This window comes from Urocitellus parryii, chromosome 11, assembly GCF_045843805.1.
Source record: "Urocitellus parryii isolate mUroPar1 chromosome 11, mUroPar1.hap1, whole genome shotgun sequence".
Classification (NCBI taxonomy): domain Eukaryota; kingdom Metazoa; phylum Chordata; class Mammalia; order Rodentia; family Sciuridae; genus Urocitellus; species Urocitellus parryii.
The window spans coordinates 122060665-122073263 of record NC_135541.1 but is presented as its reverse complement, the minus strand read 5'-3'; the positions used below and the strand labels follow the sequence as shown (position 1 = coordinate 122073263).

The window sequence follows — 12599 nt, the reverse complement described above, 5'->3', positions numbered from 1 at the left end:
GGAGGATCACAAATTCGAGATCAGTCTCAAAATAAAAAATTAAAAGGGTTAGAGATATGGCTCAGTGGTAAAACTCCTCTGGGTTCAATCTGCAGTACCAAAAAAAAAAAAAAAAAAGTCCTTAGTAGAGGCAAAGGTAGTGTCTTCTACCAAAATTCGCCTCAGAATTGATATTTTTACATTTATCCATCACCCTGTGGTTCTGGACCTGTGCTCTCTCCCAGGCTGCCTTTCTTCCTGATGGATATGGAAAGAGTATGTGGGGGAGAGATGAAAAGGAGTGCGTCCCGGCTCTCCTTGGTCACTGGGTGGTTTTGCTTAGAGGATTCACTCCTTGCCTGTCTGGAAGTAAACTCCAAGTAAAAGCTGGGAAATTTGATAAGGACACATAAGAGATTGAGATGAACAGGCTGCTTGTCCTGGCCTGAAAGGAGCACCAGGGTGCACCAAAGGCTTCAAGTAAGCAAGTGATCCTCTCCATCTGCCAACCCAGACACAAGCAGCCACTCTAGACAGAGATTTTCTTTTTTTTTCTTTTTTTTTTTTGAGAGAATTTTAATATTTATTTCTTAGTTATCGGCGGACACAACATCTTTGTTTGTATGTGGTGCTGAGGATCGAACCCGGGCCGCCTGCATGCCGGGCGAGCGCGCTACCGCTTGAGCCACATCCCTAGCCCCTAGACAGAGATTTTCTTAAGAGAAGACATTGACAGCCTTCCTCCGTCCACCATAGCTCTTCCTCCCTTTCAGGGGTTTGGAATGCCTTTAAGCAACCTTTGCTTTATGGATTTTCACATCTTTCAAAACTCAGTTTTCATCTCTGTTCCTTCCACGCTCCTCTGGCACCATTAATCTCTCCCTCTTCTGTGCTTCTGTAGGACCTCATTTATACCTATCCTGGAATAATTTGTGAAATAATTTCCTGCCAAATTATGATCTCTTTAGTAGCTGAAACTAAGTCTTTTTTTTTTTAATCACTGCATCCTCAATACCTACACAATTCCTGGTAATCAGTAGTTACTCATAAATGTTCATTTAAATAGCTGAGGTAGCTCATCTTTTTTCACCTTGATCCTTCCCCTAAGTGGAGTGACTGCACACATTCCCTTCCTTTTCCTCAAGGCTTTTGTTCTCCAATTTTTTCCTTGGCTCAAGATTGATCAATTGCTTGATTGATTTTTTTTTTTTAATCTTGAGATAGGATCTCACTAAGTTGCTGAGGACCTTACTAAATTGCTGAGGCTGGCCTCAAATTTGTGATTCTCTTTCTTCAGCCTCCCAAGATGCTGGGATTATAGCAATGTGCCACCGGCCCGGCCAGATTTCTTTCTTAAGAGATTATTATGTACTTCCACATGTACATGCCCTGGAAACAGTGGTACAGATTCATACTCACTTCAGTGTGCATTGTGGGACTTGCAGTCATCCCACATCCTCTCCAGCCCTTGGAACTTGTCCTGCTTCATCCCCTCAATTTTAAAAACTGGGAACATGTTAAATAAGTTCCTTCTATATGAGAGGGATTCTCTCCTAAACATTAAAAATGTCAGTTTTTAGTCCCCAGCACTGCAAAAAAAAAAAGTTGTTTCTATCTGTACTAGTACTTTTACTTACCTGTTAAAGATTTACAACATGCCAGACACTGTCCTGGTTGGTAATGAGATTGGAGAGGCAGGCAGACATCAGCTTTCATTGGACGTGCTCTGGGAACATGTGCCTAATAAGGATCTTGCTCAGGCACAACTGGCTTGAGGAACTGAAATTTCTGCCAAATACTCAAATTTAAGTAGAAGGTAATTAGGTGGAAATGGGTGATAAAAGAGCCAAACTACAGTTTAAAAGTCCCTGAGGTGTGGGGGATGGGAAGGATCAAATGTTCAAAGATCTTCAAGACACTGCCAAGAGCCGGAGTGTGGAGTGGCCAAGGTGAGATTGGCCAAGGTGAGATTGGGGAACGTGGATGAGACAGACAGAGCCTTGCTGGATAAGTCGGCTTTAGTCAGGAGCCTTTTGGTTAAAAGTGACAACAAACCCACTTAGAAAAAAAAGGGGGGCCTTTATTGGCTCAGCAGCTAAAAGTTCAGGGCTTTCAAGATAAAAGATGTCATTGAGTTTTGACACCTCTCTCATCTTTGCTCTCCTTTGTGTTAGCTTCCTTCATTCTTTCTTTGTGAAATTGTCCCCTGATCTCCCCAGCCACAAAGACAAAGCCTGGAGTGGAGACGAACAGGGGGCGAAAAAGGACCATTCCTAAGGGCTGCTGGTCCTTTTATTCTTCAAGACCTGCGAGGGTGCCTTCTTTTCAGATGAAACTTAGACCTCTCCTCTTAGGCCCCCCCGTGGAAAGGGCAGGGTCCGGCCTTTTAGGAAGTTTATGGAGGTAAAGAAAGGGACAGGGGAGGGGACTATTCCCGAGGCCAAAGCTATTTGCTTTCTTAAGGCAGCGAATTCACCTCTCCCCGTCTCTTTCTCTAATGGCCTAAAATGCGTTTTCTCTGCTGCAGCCCAGCCTTCCTGGGGAGCAGGACCGCTGGTTTCGGTAGGAGGAAAGGAGGGCAGGAGCCCAGAACCCCTGGGTCTCCGCCCCGTCCTCTGCTCCCTGCTCCCACTTCCAGCTGCGCTAAGAGGGCTCTGACCTACTTGCCTCACTCCTTCCCGCGGCCTCCAGGCCCCTCCAGCCTCTGCAGGTCCTGACCCGACTCCGGGGCTTCAGGCTCCTGCACCGCCCGGTGGCACCCTCTCCCAGCTCCCGCACACCCCGCCCAGGCCGGGCCGTCCGCACCGCCCACCCAGGAACCCCCTTTTCCCTGGGATCTGGCGCTTCCGCCTCCGGGGCGGAGGCTCCTCCCCTCGCGGTGCCAATTGTGTTCCCGGGAAGAGCGGCCGGAAGGGCTCGGGGCCGGGCCGGGCCAGCGGGAGCGGCCCTCGTCCTCCGGGAGCCGGCGCGGCAGCTCTGGAGACGGCGCGCCCCGCCGGGGCCCAGCGGCGGGCGGCGCGGACGCGGCTTCAGCACCGCGGACAGCGCCCCGCCCGGGGCCCTGCCGCCGGCCGCGCGCTCCAGCTGCTGCAGGCCAGGCGCCGAGGTATGCCCGCGGCATGGCCCGGCGCTGCAGCCCCGCGGCGCTGCTCTGGAGCCTCGGCCTCCTCGGGCTGTGCTCAGGTAAGACGGCCGACCCCAGCCAACGCTCGGGGGCCTGGAAGGCGGGAGGGGTCCCCTGGAGGTGCGGTGCCTGCTGACCCTTAGGGGAGAGCCCCCAGGTGCTGCCCGAGCACTTGAAAGACCGAACGGAAACGGGTATCCACCGAAGGAGTCAGAGATCGAGGAAGAGATGGACACCTGGCCAGTGGGGGCGGAGGGCAGGGAGGCAGGTGCAAGGGTCTCTCCCCAGCTCTCTGGGTGGGAGAGGGGCTGACTGACAGTGGCTGAGATGCCATTTGACTTTGTGTGAAACGTTGCCTCAGAATTCTGCCTGGTCTAGGACCTCTCCCTTGGCTTCCCATCACTTCCCAATGTGTCTCCCCGTTGGGCTCCTGATTTGGGTCACTCCCCAGGGTCAGTCCTGGAAGGGAAGAGGACTGACTGCTTACTTCTCTGGTGGGACGAGACTGGAAGTTGGAAAGGAGGAAGCTGCCAGGCTAAAGATGGAGGAGTTCTCTGAGGGGCTGGGGAGCAGTGGGCTTTCGCAGAGCTAAAGAGGGGGATAGAGAGTGTGGAGGGGAAAGTAAGGGGAATGTGCGGTGGAATGAGCTTGCTACCCTGTGTGCCAACTCACGGGGTGGACCTCTGTATTATGGGGCTTAGGATTCAATGTATGCCCTGATGCACAGCGCAGGTCGTCCTACAGTCCCACACCAACCCAGTGCCTGCAAGGGAGCGGCATGGTATCGTGACCACGGTCACATGTGCCGACACATGATATTTGCCCACACCGATCAGGTGTTTCTTGGGAAAACCATGGAAGCAGAAACCTCACGTGTTTTGAAACCACCTCTGAGACTTTGAGGCAAGAGGAGTGGGTTCTTAGTATGGACATCTCCGTTTGGACTCTTTGGTCAGTGGCCTCAGTGAGGGGCTTCTCTATGAGGGTCTTGATCTGGGCCTCACAGAGTAACCTAAACATTTTTCAGTATCCTTAGGGATGGGGCAGTAGGAAGCTATAGCCTTCTGGTTGGGCCAACTAGATTGTCCCACATGTTGACACATAGTGTCCCACATGTCCCACATAGTTAGACCCCATCTTTCAAATTAATTAAGTAACTAAAATGAAATGAAAAATCAGAGCAACATCAACTCTGTGGCCTGCATTTCCAAGAGTAATATAAGGATATATTAACTCACTTCCTTCCCCCACCTTGTCCAGGGGTATGGGGTACAGACACAGAGGAGCGACTGGTGGAACATCTCCTGGATCCTTCCCGCTATAACAAGCTTATCCGCCCAGCCACCAATGGCTCTGAACTGGTGACAGTACAGCTCATGGTATCACTGGCCCAGCTCATCAGTGTGGTGAGTGGTGGTCTCAAACTCTCTGCCCATTACTGAAGTCAACCCAGCTAGAATGTGTTAGTGTTAGTGTTTACTCCTCTGGTGTCCAATGTGGGAGGGACCATGGGTCCTGGCGGTAGGACTACAGTTGGTGTGAGGCTGGGGGCAGGGGGTTTCTCATCAGCAACTGTATTTCCTTGCAGCATGAGCGGGAGCAGATCATGACCACCAATGTCTGGTTGACCCAGGTTAGTGCTCTTCCCACCCCATCCTCCTCCTTTGAAAGGTACAGATTTCGGAGTCTTAAATCATTGGATTGGAAACTCAGTTTGGCCACTCACCAGCTCTGTGACTTTAATTAGACTCCAAGATTCACTTTCTCATTGGTAAAATGTAGATTGTACTACGTTGGCTTAGTTGTGCAAATGAAATGAGAAGGTGTCATATGAGCTACACTTGTTGGGCAGAGAAGTCACAGTGGAGGGAGCTGACTTTTAAAAGCTTCTTCAGGCCATAAGGGTTCCCTCGTGTCTCCTGCCTTGACCTTGGGTCCCTCCCTGAGGCAGGGGTTGGTGCTGCCTCCCTCCCTCTCTCCCTTTCCTAGGAGTGGGAGGACTACCGCCTCACCTGGAAGCCCGAGGAGTTCGACAATATGAAGAAAGTTCGACTCCCGTCCAAACACATCTGGCTCCCAGATGTGGTCCTGTACAACAAGTAGGTGACTCTGGAGGAACAGGAAGGTTGAGGGGGACCATGGGAGTGCTCAGTGAAGGAGGAAGTCTTGTAAAAATAAGAGAAGTAAGCTTATGCTGTGAGAAAAGGGACTTTTCATTGCTAGATATGCAGGCAGGCAGTAGCCAAGGAGACAGACCCAGGAAGTGAGGTCCGGGGTGGACAGCCACAGGGACTTGGACCACGACCAGCCCCTTCTCAGTCAATCAGGACTGCCAGTGTTAGGGGCTTTGGTGGGGATTTAAAAAACTGACAGCCCCCAGTGCCTAAACTGATTCAAGAATATGTTTTTCTGGAAGCCTGGGAAGAGAACTTTAAGGTCCCAGTTTCTCCTCCAGGTTCTCAGGTTCTGTCCTGCCTCCTGCAGCAATCCCTCCCACCTCTAAGGTACAAAATGACTTCCCTCAACTGATGCGACCGTCCTTTACTCCTACCTTCCCCTATCCTTCTTTACTGCTTAGGGATCCTCACTCTGGTCTCCCCACCTTCCCCAACATCTCCACCCTCATGAGAAACAACCAACCTGCACAATATGTGACAAGTAATGGATATGCCCCCCACCTCTCTACCTATCACACCACCAGCATCCCCTTCTTGCTCAACCCTGGCTCTACTTCTCGGGACTCCTGGAGGGTGACTCTCAGACTGGGATGCCCCTCCTCCTACCTTCCTCTGGCTCTCCTCTCCTCCCACTCAGGGGGTTGATGGGTGGGGACAGGGAAATGCTTAGGCCAGGACTGACTGTGCCCATCCCTTGGCAGTGCGGATGGCATGTACGAGGTGTCCTTCTATTCCAACGCGGTGGTCTCCTACGACGGTAGCATTTTCTGGCTGCCACCTGCCATCTACAAGAGCGCCTGCAAGATTGAAGTGAAGCACTTCCCCTTCGACCAGCAGAACTGCACCATGAAGTTCCGCTCCTGGACCTACGACCGCACGGAGATCGACCTGGTGCTCAAGAGCGACGTGGCCAGCCTGGACGACTTCACACCCAGCGGGGAGTGGGACATTGTGGCCCTCCCGGGCCGGCGCAACGAGAACCCCGACGACTCCACGTACGTGGACATCACCTACGACTTCATCATCCGCCGCAAGCCGCTCTTCTACACCATCAACCTCATCATCCCGTGCGTGCTCATCACCTCGCTGGCCATCCTGGTCTTCTACCTGCCCTCGGACTGCGGCGAGAAGATGACCCTGTGCATCTCCGTGCTGCTGGCGCTCACCGTCTTCCTGCTGCTCATCTCTAAGATCGTGCCGCCCACCTCCCTGGACGTGCCGCTCGTGGGCAAGTACCTCATGTTCACCATGGTGCTTGTCACCTTCTCCATCGTCACCAGCGTGTGTGTGCTCAACGTGCACCACCGCTCTCCCACCACGCACACCATGGCGCCCTGGGTCAAGGTCGTCTTCCTGGAGAAGCTGCCCACTTTGCTCTTCATGCAGCAGCCGCGCCACCATTGTGCCCGTCAGCGCCTCCGCATGCGGCGTCGCCAACGAGAGCGCGAGGGCGCCGGGGCCCTCTTCTTCCACGAAGCCCCCGGGGCCGACTCCTGCACCTGCTTCGTCAACCGCGCCTCCGTGCAAGGCTTGGCCGGGGCTTTCGGGTCGGAGCCTGCGCCTGTGGCCGGCTCGGGCCGTTCTGCGGGACCCTGTGGATGTGGCCTCCGGGAAGCGGTGGATGGCGTTCGCTTCATTGCGGACCACATGCGGAGTGAGGACGACGACCAGAGCGTGAGTGCAGCGCTGAGACGCTGAGGGGTCGTGAGACTCCCCAGGGATGGGATGCGGCAAGGGGATCAGGGGTCGGGGTACCCAGAAAGTAGGGTGCCGCTCAGACACGGAAAGCTGAGCACAGGGTGAAGGAAGCGTGCACCAGGCCTGTGCTGGGGGCCAGGCGCTGCCCTGGGCCCTTCTGGGTTGCTTACCGGAGGCTGCAGGGCCTGAATCACAGGTCTGCTCAGATGACCTTGCCTCTTCCTGAGGACTAGCCTCCAGGGGGAAATGCCTCAGCTGGAGCATCTTTAGTGTCCAGAGGGCAGCCTGAAATGGAAAGGAGGCCCTTCTGGGTTGGCAGCTGGCCTGTGGCTGTCACCGAGTCCTTCCCTGCAGCTCACATTACCACCTCCAATGGCTAATCTGCAGCTCTTGCACAAATGGAGATGAGTCCTTCACGCACCCCTTGGGGAGCCAAATTGAGGACAGTAGGGATGTGTACGTGGGTGGTGTCAGTTGGGGGCAGGGTAAGGAGGTTCCATGGACCTGCTCCTCACAGAGAGGAGTCCCAAGTCAATCTCTCTTTTCTATTCTTCTGGGTTCCTGGAAACAGTCTTATGAAATAGTTTTGGAGATAGGGGTGTCCGGAAAGTGGGGCTCGCAGCTTCCCTCACCCCCTACAACACACACTCTTTCTGTGCCTTTGGCTTTGGCTCTTTCTGCAGCCTCTCCCCCAAAGGCATTGCTTGAGACTGAGCCAGGCGCTGGGGGAAGCTGGTGGGTGACGTCGGGCAGCCTTTTGGGCAGCATCTGGACCACCCTGTGGCCATTCTCCAGGTAGCTGGTTGGTTCCAGGCCAAGGCTCAGCTGTTGCCATGATAACTGGCCAGGCTTCCTGGGCGATTCTGCCATTCCTATTGGGGGATGAGATGGTGCCACTGTTGGTGTGGGTGGGTTGGGGGTTTCATAGGTATTTCATATTTCCTTGGATGGCAGGAAATCGGGCTGGAGCTAAAGCTTGGATTAGGGAGCCTAAGACTAAGAGGGGCCTGAGACTGGAGAAGATGGGGTGGGAGACTGAGAACAGCTGAGGCCAAGTGGGAGAAGCTGGGGTGCAGGGCTGAGCAGCTGCTGTGTCATGGCCTCTGCCCTCCTGCCGCAGTCCACTGCCGTGTGCATTTACTGAGCTGGGTGCTGGGGTGCGGTGACCTACTTGGACGACTCACAGGCGTCTCCAACTCAACACATCAAGACAGAGCGCATGGTCCCACCAGCTTTCTCCCAGCATCAACATCTTTTATCAACGGCATCGCGGTTGACCCAGTGGTAGACCCGCACTGGAGATATCTCTTGCTCCTGTCTTTCTCACCTCCGCCCCCTCCAAGTCATCGGAAGTCCTGTACTGCGAGCACCATCTCCAAAATAATCCTCAACTTCATCCTTTTCCCACCACCCTGGCTCTAGGCCACCTCAATTCTTGCCTGGACCAGAGAAGAATCTCCTAATAGTCCCCCTGATTCAGCGCCAGACAGACAAGACTCTCCTCAGCTTGTGTCTTTTCCTCCTCCTCCTCCGCTGGTTGGCTTCTCTGGCTGCCCTTAGGACCTTTGCATATATAGGTCTCTCCCTGGAATGCCTTTCTTTTTTCCCTCTAAAAATCATCACAGTTAGATGCAGTGGTAAATCCTCATAATCCCAGTGACTCAGAGACTGAGGCCAGTCTGGGCAGCTCAGTGAGATCCTGAAGAATAAAAAGGGCAGGAGGTGTAGCTCAGTGTAGAGCACCCCTGGGTTCCATCTCCAGGACTGCAAAACAACATAGCCCAAATCCCACAAAAGTCATTGCTGTTGTTAGTTTTTGCCCTATTATTTGAAAATAAGTTTCAGACACCGTGACCCTTTATCCCAAATACTTCAGTGTGTTCCTCCCAAGAACAAGGACACTCTCTCACATAACCCAGGCTCAGAACTGGGGGTGCAGCTCAGTGGCAGATCAGTGCTTAGCATGTGTGGGACCATCTCTAGCACCACAAACAAATAAACAACAAAAAACCCAAACAACAGCAGCAGCAAAAAAACCCAGGTTCAGTGATTAAATTCAGGAAATTTACCACCAACACCTTTATCTAATATAAAGTACACATTCAGATTTTTCCAGTTGTCCCTGCACATCCTTCATAGGATCACCTTCCACCCCCACCCCAATCCAAGGTCTCAAATCGCCTTTGGTTGTTGCTTTAGTTTCCTTCAATCTGGAATTGTCCCCCAGCTGGTCTCCCACGGCATAGACGTTTTCAAAGTGCACAGGCCGGGGGAGTTCCCTCTGCTTGGGTTTGACTGTTTTTCACCCGTGTATCCCCGAAACAGCTGGCTCTCTCCTGCTCAGCCGATCTTAATTTAAATGTCACCTCCTCAAAGAGACTATCCTAGGCCACGTTCTGAATTAGATCCTCCTCCATTTCCCTACCTCAGTCCTTCATATCCCACAAAGTGTGAAATTTCCTATTCTGACTTATTTCTGTCCCCGCATCGTAGACTCTCGCTGCAGTAAGCATCCGTGGTGCCCAGTTGTACCCCCGGTGCCCAGCATGGCACCAGGTGTGTAGGAGGCACGATTGTGATGCGAATGAGTGATAATTTAGCTGCCGGGCCCCAGAGAAACATGTGCAGAGGCCCAGACTCAGGCCACCAGGAGCAGCTCCAGAGGGAGGCTGGCCCCAGAGGGAGGCTGGCCCAGAGAGAGGCTGGCCCCAGAAGGAGGCTGCCCCAGAAGGAGACTGGCCCCAGAGGGAGGCTGGCCCCAGAGAGGCTGGCCCCACCTGCAGGCCCCGAGGCTGACTCTCAAGCCCCGAGAGCATTCTTTGTCACTCACAGGTTTACATCCCAGACCTGGTGGTGACCTTCTGGGGCCTCTGTGCTTCAGGTGGTGCTGTGGACAGGGCTCCCCATGAAGCCACAAAGGAACGCAGCTGGAGAGGCAGCCCTCCACTCAGGCTTTCAGCACCCGCTGACTGGATTCTGTTTCAGAAACGGGGGTTACAAGGTGGAATCAGGCAGGGTTCCTGTGACGTAGGACCTTGCAGCTGAGTGGGAAGACACAGCTTCAAGTCAGAACAATTCAGTGAGTACAGTGGAGATGTGGGGACGGAGATGTAACATAGTGCCCAGGGAACCCACGGCCCGCAGTGTCTCACTGTGATCCAGGCTCAGGGGAGCCTCATGGGGGAGGTGGTATTTCATTTGGTATTTCATTTGGGCTTTGAAGGATGTATAGGAGTTCACCAGGAGAGAAAGCTCAGGATCTTATTTTTCTTTATTTATTTTTTTAATTTTTTAATTTGTTCTTTTTAGTTACACCTGACAGTAGAACATATTTTGACATATCGTACATACATGGACTATCACTTCCCATATTTGTGTTGTACATGATGTGGAGTTACGTATGTACTCATACATGAACATAGGAAAGTCATGTCTGATTCATTCTACCGTCTTTCCCATTCCCATCCCCCCTTTCTCCCCCCACTACCCCCTCCTCCCTCTTATCCACCCATCGTGAGTCAGCATCCACATATCAGAGAGAACATTTGGCCTTGGGTTTGGGGGATTGCCTTATTTCACTTGGCATGATAGCCTCTGGTTCATCTGCTTCCCAGCAAATGCTATAATTTCCTTCTTCTTTATGGCTGAGTAATATTTCATGGTGTCTGTGTACCAACTTTTCTTTATCCCTTCATCTGTTTCAGGGCCCCTAGGTTGCTTCGTAGCTTAGCTATGGTGAATCGAGCCGCTATAAACATGGATGTAGAACATGTTGGGGTTTGGTAAACTTGGACTATGGAGTGGAAGAAGAATAGAAGACAAGCTTCTACCTGTCACGGGTAGATCTTGGTTCTAGACCTGGGGGTTGGGCCCGAGGACAGTAGGACCACTGGGGGCTTTTGGTCAGTCAAGACCAGAGCCGTGCTTTATTCAGAAAGGTCACTCTGGGGTCTCTGGAGGAGAGGAGTGCAGTGGGTGTAGGGGTGGTGGGACCTCCACCCCAATCTGTTAGGGTGAGATTGCAGTAAATCCCTGAGTCGATCCTAAAGCAGGAGACGGAACCGACTTTATTCCCCAGCTGGTGGGCCAAGGACAGGCTACAAGTCTGCACCCTCCGACCCGCTCTGGGGGTTTGAGTGCAGCCTCCATACCATAAGGAAAGCATGTCAGTGCGTTAATCCTAAGTGGCTATTGTAGGATCCAAGACCATAAACAAACATCTTGACATCTAAAACCATAAGCAGAAGGGGAAGTGGGTCAAAACGTCCCTGGTTGAATACAAGTTAAAGAACGATCACTAACGTAGACGATCATTCTCTGACAGGGTGCATTGGTCCAAGAAAAACAGGAACCAAAGAGAACTACTTTACTTGTGTAAGAATTGCTGTTTGTGTGGCCAAACATGCTGTCTAAGCTACTGCTGGTGGGCACGGAGGCGGGCTGTCCCACGGGAGAAGCAGTTCTTGCATGACCTCGAGTCTCCGGTAAAATGGAGTCTGTCTGGTCGATGCCCACTTCGCCTGGCCCGCAGCAATCCCACCCATCCCGCGTCCTGTGGCTGACCCCTGGCTCTCTTCCCCCCATCCAGGTGAGTGAGGACTGGAAGTACGTGGCCATGGTGATCGACCGTCTGTTCCTCTGGGTCTTCGTCTTCGTCTGTGTCTTCGGCACCATCGGGATGTTCCTGCAGCCCCTCTTCCAGAACTACACCAGCACCACCCTGCGCCACGCGGACCACGCGGCTCCCAGCTCCAAGTGAGCGGTGCGCAGCCCCCTCCTCCTCCAGCCCTTGACCCCTGGTGTGCGGCAGCCGTGGTTGGAGGATGGACGAGTGAGCTTCCAGGAAGAGGGGTGCTGTCCCCCAGAGCCGTCCTCTCACCTCATGTGGAGCCCCGACACCTCCGTCTCCACATCTGGCCTGCAGAATGGGACCGGCTGCGATGCATTGGGGCTTCTCCTCTCACCACTCCTGACAGTGCCGTCAATGTGGAGGGCCGGGGTAGATGGAGGACGGAGAGGCCAGAGCCCTCCACCCTGAGGAGGGGGACAGGGAAGGGCCAATAGGGGACAGAGTCACCCAAGTCCTGGGAGAGGGGCCCTATGGCAGGAGAGGCAGAGGCACCAGAGTTGAGAAGGGAGGAGTAGAGCAGAGAGGCCTGGTGTGACCTGATGTCCACCCCTGTGTCAGTGGACAGCAGCCGGCTGGGTAGGCCTCCTGGCATCTGAGGCTCCTGCACCGAGGGCTCAGCCCGGGGGAGGCCTCCGCCTCAGTCCACAGCCAGTGCCCCCGGGGCTCCAGGTCCATCCCCACCCCCGCTTCTGCCCAGGGGAGGAGCCCGCACCTCCTGGCCTTCCCTTTCCTGCTCAGGCGCAGGGTGAAGCGGGCAGAGCCGGGTGTCGGGAGCTCTGAGTTCTGGATCTTTGGGTGCTGGGAGTCTGAGGCCCAAGCGATTGCACTGTGTGAGAAGCGCAGGTTCATAAGCTCTGGGAGCTGGAAGAACCTTTTACAGTCACGGATCCCAACAGAGGCCGTGTTCTGGATGGACAAACAGAACCAGAGGTGGGATGAGCCGGGGAGATCTCTGGCCCTTCCTCCCACCCGAGGCCCATCCGACGGGGCT

At 53.7% G+C, this 12599-nt stretch overlaps 1 protein-coding gene across 1 annotated transcript; it reads left to right on the top strand.

Moving 5' to 3' along the window:
- Nucleotides 1–3098: 3098 nt before the first annotated feature.
- Nucleotides 3099–11737, top strand: Chrnb2 (cholinergic receptor nicotinic beta 2 subunit). Its single transcript, XM_026405060.2, has 6 exons — nucleotides 3099–3162; nucleotides 4364–4509; nucleotides 4692–4736; nucleotides 5093–5202; nucleotides 5982–6954; nucleotides 11567–11737. The coding sequence occupies exons 1-6, from the start codon at nucleotides 3099–3101 to the stop codon at nucleotides 11735–11737; spliced, it is 1509 nt and encodes a 502-aa protein (XP_026260845.2).
- Nucleotides 11738–12599: the final 862 nt, after the last annotated feature.

What these genes read in the sequence shown, in the direction of transcription:
- Chrnb2 (XM_026405060.2), top strand. Translation starts at nt 3,099, where the DNA reads ATGGCCCGGCGCTGCAGCCCCGCGGCGCTGCTCTGGAGCCTCGGCCTC. An exon ending in TGGCCCAGCTCATCAGTGTG is followed by an intron (nt 4,510 to 4,691) that starts GTGAGTGGTGGT and finishes ATTTCCTTGCAG; the next exon opens with CATGAGCGGGAGCAGATCAT. An exon ending in GTGAGGACGACGACCAGAGC is followed by an intron (nt 6,955 to 11,566) that starts GTGAGTGCAGCG and finishes CCCCCCATCCAG; the next exon opens with GTGAGTGAGGACTGGAAGTA.